We start from the raw sequence: 7676 nt of genomic DNA on the forward strand, positions 1-7676 counted from the left end.
TGCCATCTTAGTTTTCTAGCAGTCACAAAATACCACTTATTTTTAAATCCCATTAGCACTTTGTCTTAACAGTGAGCACCATGCTGAACACCAGAAAGGGGAGAGCTTGTGCACAAAGCTACAAAGGAAGGGTAGCAGAATCCATCCTAAAATGCCTGCCCTCTCAAAAATGGGTGCAAGTTTATTACATAGCATATACTCTTAAGAAATGCTGTACAGTGGTTAGTGTGCATATGGTATTATACCTGCATGTTTTCAAAAGCTTTCAGGTAGAAGCTTGAGGAGCTACAAATACCCATCTTCTCAAAAGAAATAAGTCTACTACTTTGTAGTACACCAGAAGACACCACTGAAGCTCTTCTGGCACACAGTCATTGAAGGCAGTAGTTCAGCTGAAGGATATTAAGCTGTAGCCCATTGCTTTTATTCCTTCAGCTGCCCTTCCAACCACTGACACTTCAGTTCCACTTCCAGACAGTAAGTAAAAAAAAAGCAAACACACGCAAGTGGGCATGATGGCTCTAGAAATTTATTTTCAGAGCTTAGTGCTTTAACTATGATTAAAATACTCATTAAGCAATTTAAAAATGCTACCAACTGGGTACTAGAACTAGACAGGAATACAACTAACACCACTACTTTCATGCACTGACAGATATTAGTTTGCTCATGCCACTGAAGTAGGATCTTTCCCGTTCACTCATCACTTCAAAATGTAGGGGTCTTCTACAGAAGTTACATTCAGCTGATGAATGTGGTTTCAAGTCTAGACCGACATCTTTCCATGTAGCCAGCAGTTTTTCTGTTAAGAACAGAAAAGATCAAGGCTTAAGACAGTGGACTGATTTAGGGAAGCAGCAAAAAGGAAAGTGTTAGCATACTATCCCTCCTTATTTGCTAGGACAGTATGTGAATTCACTGTGACTTAACTCACTCAAGAGGTAAGCTATCTGGACTGCAAGTGAGTCTCAGCTATCCCCATACCACAGGACAGGACTGACTGGGCAGGTCCATGTTTAAGACTGGTTAACAGCTCAGCTGAGGGCAGATTTCTTTGGACCCCACCTAACAAATGAAGATTAGTTTGGACAATGCATGAGCAGAGCCAGCTATGATGGAACTGACAGCGTAGGGTGGCACTGGCCTTGCACACTCCATTCTAGGTTGCAGTGCACTGGCCTTTAAGTCATGCTCAAAGCAGGTTAAGTGCTGAAGTACACTCTTACATGTTGCAGCAGTGGAAAGACAATGTCCAGCTAGCAACATCTAAAACTTAAGTGCTTCCTAATCTCATCTTTAGTACAAAGACTACATAGATAGCCCAGTATCTTCATTGCACTGATGCAAGAATCCACTCACCAAGAAAATAACTCATCATTTGAGGGGTGTGGTGAGGTGTAGGGGCAATACGTAGCAGCTCCTCTCCACGGGGAACTGTTGGGTAGTTGATTGCTTGGACGTAGATGCTGTGCTGGCTCATCAGCTTGTCACAGATCTCTGTATTTTTAGCTGCATCTGCAACCTAAAGTTAAAACCTGTAAGTTACAACATCAACCAAAACTTGCAATGTGGCAGACCTGCCAGCCCAACTGGGCCAGCCACAAGAATCCAACAGAACTAGTCTCCCCTGTGCCACTATGAATAGCATATACCTCAGAAGGCCTAGAAGCTTGTGCTGTGAAGTCCTCTTGGCATAAGCACACCATTGCAGCCTAGGCAGGTAGCTGTTTATATACAAAATCTTCTCTTTCCTACCTTGTTACTTCCCTACTTTCTGTATACTCTTAGGTTGTGGGTTTCATCCACTTTATCACTCTGCTTTACAACATTTATAGGAGGCAAAGAACAACTTAAGCCAGACTCTTGGCACATCACTGCTGAATACAGAGACAGGTTTGAACTTTGTGAAGGTAGTAACCAATACCTGAAAGTGTAACATGATCATGGACAGGAAAACAGGCACCACAGTCCTGTGTCAACAGTATCCCAAGTACTCACCCGTATTGGAATGATGTGACTGGGGCAGTGCACCACAGGAAGCCCCGCATCCATCAGCATCTGTCTCATAAGCTTCACATTGCGTTGGTGCTGGCGCCTCAGAACTTGCCCCTCTGCACTCTTCAGAGTTCGGACAGATTCCAGGGCACCAGCTAAGAGCATGGGTGGCAGGGATGTTGTGAAAATAAAGCCAGCAGCATATGAACGAACAGTGTCTATCAGAGAACTTGTACTGGAGATGTAACCTCCTACACAGCCAAATGCTTTGCCTGAGGCAGGGGGAAAAAAAAAAAAAGCAGCCAAGGTTATTCCTTCCACCCATTAGAATGGCTTGAAGTATTATAACTTTTTCCAAGTAAAAGGCTATTTTGACTATGTACTTAATGTAGTCATTGACAGGCAACAATTCTAGCACTCTCTGCTAATCTTGTATTTACTCAGCACATGTTACAGCTTTTTTTTAAGCCAATCCTGCTAACACGGATCTAGCTATTACACAGCAAGGACAGTTCAAGACTCTCTCAAATAAGTTTTGATTTTGGGGAAGACCTTACAAGCCCAAGCATCAAGCATAGACTTCAATAGTGACCCCAAGTGATCAACATTAAGTCTCTCAGCAGATTTAAAATAATCTGTTCCAGAGATGCTAGAAATAGCCTGTGCTCCTAGAGAGCACAGAAGGTTGTTGCTGTGACTGTGCAGTAGAATGATCTGCCTCCCCTTTCCAGATGTTCAGGTATGAGAACAGAGCCACTGGTAAAGCTAGGGTGCCTGGTGAATGTTTCTGTTTCTATTAGGCTGTAACCCAAGACTAAGTTTCAAAGCCATGAAGTTTCCTATTAAGTTTTATTTATGTTTTAGAAGCTGTTTAAACAACTTTCTGATTTGCAGCAGTAAACTTACTAAGGCTGCATTCTACTCAGATAATAGCAGTTGCTTCAGTTCTTGCCAAATCTCTTTACATAAGTCCCCATCTCAAGTTTCTAGATTAGGAGCACTCCATTTCACATAAAGAACTAAGCACTACTAAATATAGAGGACTACCCTACTAGCACTCTCACCTGAATTTATTCCTGAGTTGTATAATATGCCACTGGAGGACTTTTTGCTAGCTTGTTTAAAGAAAAAACCCACAATGCTACCTTAACTGGTTTGTAAGGCAGTGTAAGTAGCTTAACACAAGCTTTTCAGACTGTGGGACATACTTAAATCCTTTGGGCTTTCTGAAAAATCCTAGCCCCCAAGAGCCCTTAGGCAAGTTTATTTGAACAGATTATTTTGAATTAACCCACTTAATTTGGCTGCTCAGAAGCTTTGCTGCTTTAGCTTCTGTAGCAGTGCCAGGACATGCATACCAAGTGTGCCAGAGATGATGTCCATTTTGTGCATGATTCCATCCCGGTCTCCTATACCGCCACCTCGAGCTCCATACAGCCCCACGGCATGCACTTCATCCACAAAAGTGATAGCCCCATGCTCATGGGCCACATCACACAGCTCTTCCAGGGGACAGACTGCACCTAGGAACCAAAGCAGTGACTGGCAGTTTAGGATTTCCTGTACTCAGCTTGGATAAATACCACAAGTTCCCCCAAACACCAGGCACTTCACAAGACTATTTCATGTAGACCCTTATCACGCTGTATACTTGCAGACTTAACATACGGATTATTTGAGCACTAACTGCACTGGAAAGGGAGAGAAGGGTTTGATGTCAGCTTACCATCCATTGAGTGAACAGTTTCAAATGCAACAATTTTAGGGGTAGATGGATCAGACTTCTTCAGTAGCTCTCGAAGATGGTTGACATCATTATGGCGAAATATGTGTTTTGGCACCCTACTGTTTCGGATCCCCTGGATCATGGAGGCATGGTTCCCAGAGTCAGAGTAGATCTCACAGCCTGAGGAAACAGCCCAGTTACTTTCTATACTTAGAAGTGTAACAGATTCCCAGCATTACTTTAGGTATTGGAAGTGTTCAGGCAGCAAGGGTAGCACATTCTAGAAAGTAATGCTCTTGAACAAAAGAGCAAGTTACAGATCATGAAGCAAGAGTAATATTTAAGGCTTATTTTAGGTGTTTAAACTAAAATAAACTTGAGCTTAAGGAAATACTGAAGGGTTTTCCCAAGTCCTTAATATTTTTATCTAACTTCTGAAGTTAGAGTTCACACCCACCAGTGGGAGGACACTAAATTCCAGTTGGAGTTTAAATGCAAGAGCAGAAGACACTGAGCTTTTTGTTCAATTCTTTCTGCAGTTCCTAGATCCCAGTCTCAGTAGGCTGCTACGTAATTTGCACAAGATGAACATAACTTGAATATGGCATTAAAAAAACCCATACTTTGCTGATCAAGTAGGATGAATCCTTAGTTCAGGTAGCTATTTGTAAAGTGTACTCCCAATTGTTTAGGGCATGCTTGTGTTTTTGTGGTAAATAGGGGGTGCAATCTGTTGTCTCACCTGGCAGCATTTTAGCTAGAGTGAAGAGAGTGGAGTCATTGGCTACAAAGCAAGATGAGAACAGCAGCGCTGCATCTTTTCCATGAAGATCAGCTAGTTCTTTTTCCAAATCAACATGAAATTTACTTGTTCCTGAAATATTTCTTGTGCCTCCTGCTCCAGCACCATGTTGTTTCAGTGTATCCCTACAGAAGGCCCAAAGAGAAGCATTAGTGTTACTGCATCACACATATGACTAAATGATTATGGCCAAAAACATTTTAGTACATAATTGGCATTGCTCTAAAAAGGAACTGGCTACAAAAAGCAGCTGTTAGGTTTAAGGTCTTTGAGCAACCAACACAACCAAGTACAGCTGCAATATACCACCCAGTTTATCTGGTAACATGATGCTATGATTTGGGGGCTTTAAAGAAAATCCAAAGAGCAAGGTCAGTGACTGACAGCCATACTGCAGTGATGGCAATAATATTAAGTTGCCTACCCCAGCTTAAGAGAAGAACATAAGTTTAATTATATACCAAGAATAATATCAGAAGCAGCTTATGTAGCACAGTACAGAAATCAATTCTTCAGAAGCCTTCCCACAAAAGCTTCTGCAGGGTGCTGTAGCTTGAAACTGCGCCTTAAGAACATGGCACTACTCACATAACTGCTCCACACACGCGAGGGTGACGACTCATCCCCAGGTAATCATTGCTGCACCAGACAGACACCTCCTTCTTGGTGATCAGAGAATCAGTATAATCATCTGCCATGGGAAAGACTTGTGCCTTTCTGTTCACCGTTTTGAATACACGGTAGGTGTGATCCTTCTTCTTTTCATCTATCTTTTTCTCAAAAAAATGATCATACTGGAAGGTGGATACAGCTGAAATGAGACAGGTACTTAAGCACACACGAAATAATCACAAGAGACCAAGCCTGTGGGCATTTTGCCAGATAATCTTACATTTTGGCAAGTTATCCTGAAGTAGATGAGAGACGCTTTCTGGTCTTTGCTTCAGCATAATATCCTTAAACTTCTTGAGCAAGCCACTCTGCTCTTCTCCCTCAGTCTCAATGTTCCTCACTGTGGAAGTAGTGGGTATTTTGGCAAATTCTGTACCTACAGACATTGTAATAAATTCCAGTGAACTTGATCAGTATGAAACAAAATTAACTAAGTTGAGTTCAGCAAAGCAAACATTTTAAGTAGCTCTATTCTTTAGGAAGCATGTGCCTGAATCCACGTGCCCTTTAGGATCAACTTATTTGCTTAATATTTGCATTGTACAGGACAAAAGGAAAGCCTTGCAAATTCAAATACAACATTTCCCTGCAATACATTTGGTTCATCATGACTCAGAAAACTACTCTACAGAGCTACAGGATTTGTCTGAAAGAGTTGCTACACACCCAACTAAAGGCAAAATTCTAGCCAGCCACTTCCTTTTTGTTCCTAGTATTTTGTTCAGTTGCACAGATTTTTCTTTAAAACTATGCCACAATAAACAAACAGGAAAGAAAAATAAGCTTCCCAAGACAGATGGCAAAGCTTTACTGATGTTGCAGAGAAGTTCCTTCCTTTGAAGGACAGCCCTTCCACATCAGGAGTGCAAGCCATCAATACCCTTTAGTGCTATTAAAAAAACAAAATATGCTTGCTTGCTTTCCAGCTTGGATTTGCGTTGGTCCTCAACCCAGTTTCTTCCATATCTGGATATGCCACTTTAGTCTACACCAGCACCCTGATAAAGCTCTCTTTAGTTCTAAGCATCCACTTCGGGTGTGAGCATTAACTCGATTCACCCATTTAGAGCCAGCATATCAAAATACAGTATACAGTACTCCTCCATCAAAGTCACTCAGGGAAAACACAGCTCAATATTGCAGGTGTACCATTAACACCTACGTTCTCCAACAGCTTTTTATTGCTGTTTCCCATAACCCTACCTGTTAAGACTCTGCACACTCTAGAGTCAAGTCAGGCACCAGAAGTTCTCTCAGAAGAGACCAACACTTCAGCACAGAAAACACATACCTTTCCTGTCCACCTGCATCTCCTGCACATCCTCCTGGAGTTCTAGGCTGGCCTTGCAGAAAACGTTACTGTTCTTGTGATTCATCTGAGCTGCCAGGAACGGGCATTTGGTAGCAGAGCTCTGGCTAGCACCAGCAGGTGGATGGCCGGTAGGTGGCTGGGTTCCATCTGTATTCTGTTGGGCCACCTCTTTGGCATTTTTGGCTTCCGAGGTGAAGACAGAGAAGGGAATGCACTTCAGCTTGACCCTTTTAATACACTGACAAGCTTTTCTATCCGTTACCTTTGCAATTAATTTAGCACAGATCATTCAGAACTATTTAACTGAGCAGTAACTTGTACAAGCACAAAATCCCAGTAACACCTAAGGGGAAAAAAACCCAGTACCTCCCCTCCACTCCCAAGGGGATGATTTCCTTTGGGGTTCAGCTATTTCCAGCCACCAGCCCCTGCTCTGCTGGAAGCCTTGACTCCTTCCACGAGTGCCAGAGTAAGGATCTCCCAGGGAATGTTACTGGGGGGTGAAAAGCCGCTTGTGTGGCCCAGGATGGCGGACCCCCACCCGCAGTGGGACGGCCTAACAGGCCAGTCTTCCACTTACACGGTACCCGTGCCTGGTAACCAGACATTTAAAGGATTAAGCAACCCTCATCTTGAGGCTGCCCGTTCCAGAAGTTTCCTGCTACGACATACAGCGTCTGCGTTACTTGTTTTTCCTTGAGGACGACTACGTCTGGGTAGCAGGGCCGGCTCCCCGCTGCGGTTACGGCGGCCTAGCCCGGGGCCCCGCAGCCCACCCCCGGCAGGACCTGGCTCCGCGGCCTCCGCTGCCCCCCCGGCCGTACTCACCCCGGCGGGCCGTGGGGGTCTCCTCCTCCGCCTGCTGCCCGCGGGCGGCGGACGTGGCCAGGGCGCGGGTAGCGGCCGGGGGCGCCGCCTCCATCATCCGGGGGCAGTGCTGGGCGTAGAGCAGCAGCGAGGGCCCGGCCTTCTGCAGAAAGGCCTGCGAGACGCGGGCCAGGAACGGGCAGCGCCGCACCACCGCCTCCATCCTCGCCGCCTGAGAGGAGAGCCGACGCGATATCAGCGGGAAGCGACACACGAAGCACCGGCAGCACACCCGGTCACGGCCCCGGCCGCCGCTGCCTATATAACCCCGCCGGGCACGGCGCAAGCGCGCTGCCGTCGCC

At 44.8% G+C, this 7676-nt stretch overlaps 1 protein-coding gene across 1 annotated transcript; it reads right to left on the bottom strand.

Annotated features, from left to right (window-relative positions):
• Window positions 1-511: 511 nt before the first annotated feature.
• On the bottom strand, window positions 512-7653 carry ALAS1 (5'-aminolevulinate synthase 1). Its single transcript, XM_055805994.1, has 10 exons — window positions 7336-7653; window positions 6487-6690; window positions 5416-5571; window positions 5112-5334; window positions 4464-4648; window positions 3722-3901; window positions 3354-3518; window positions 1999-2267; window positions 1360-1522; window positions 512-802 (listed from the first exon to the last, which is right to left on the bottom strand). Exons 1-10 carry the CDS (start codon window positions 7535-7537, stop codon window positions 642-644), a joined length of 1908 nt encoding a protein of 635 aa, XP_055661969.1. The 5' UTR covers window positions 7538-7653; the 3' UTR covers window positions 512-641.
• Window positions 7654-7676: the final 23 nt, after the last annotated feature.

The sequence above is a fragment of the Falco peregrinus genome, chromosome 5, assembly GCF_023634155.1.
Source record: "Falco peregrinus isolate bFalPer1 chromosome 5, bFalPer1.pri, whole genome shotgun sequence".
Classification (NCBI taxonomy): Eukaryota; Metazoa; Chordata; class Aves; order Falconiformes; family Falconidae; genus Falco; species Falco peregrinus.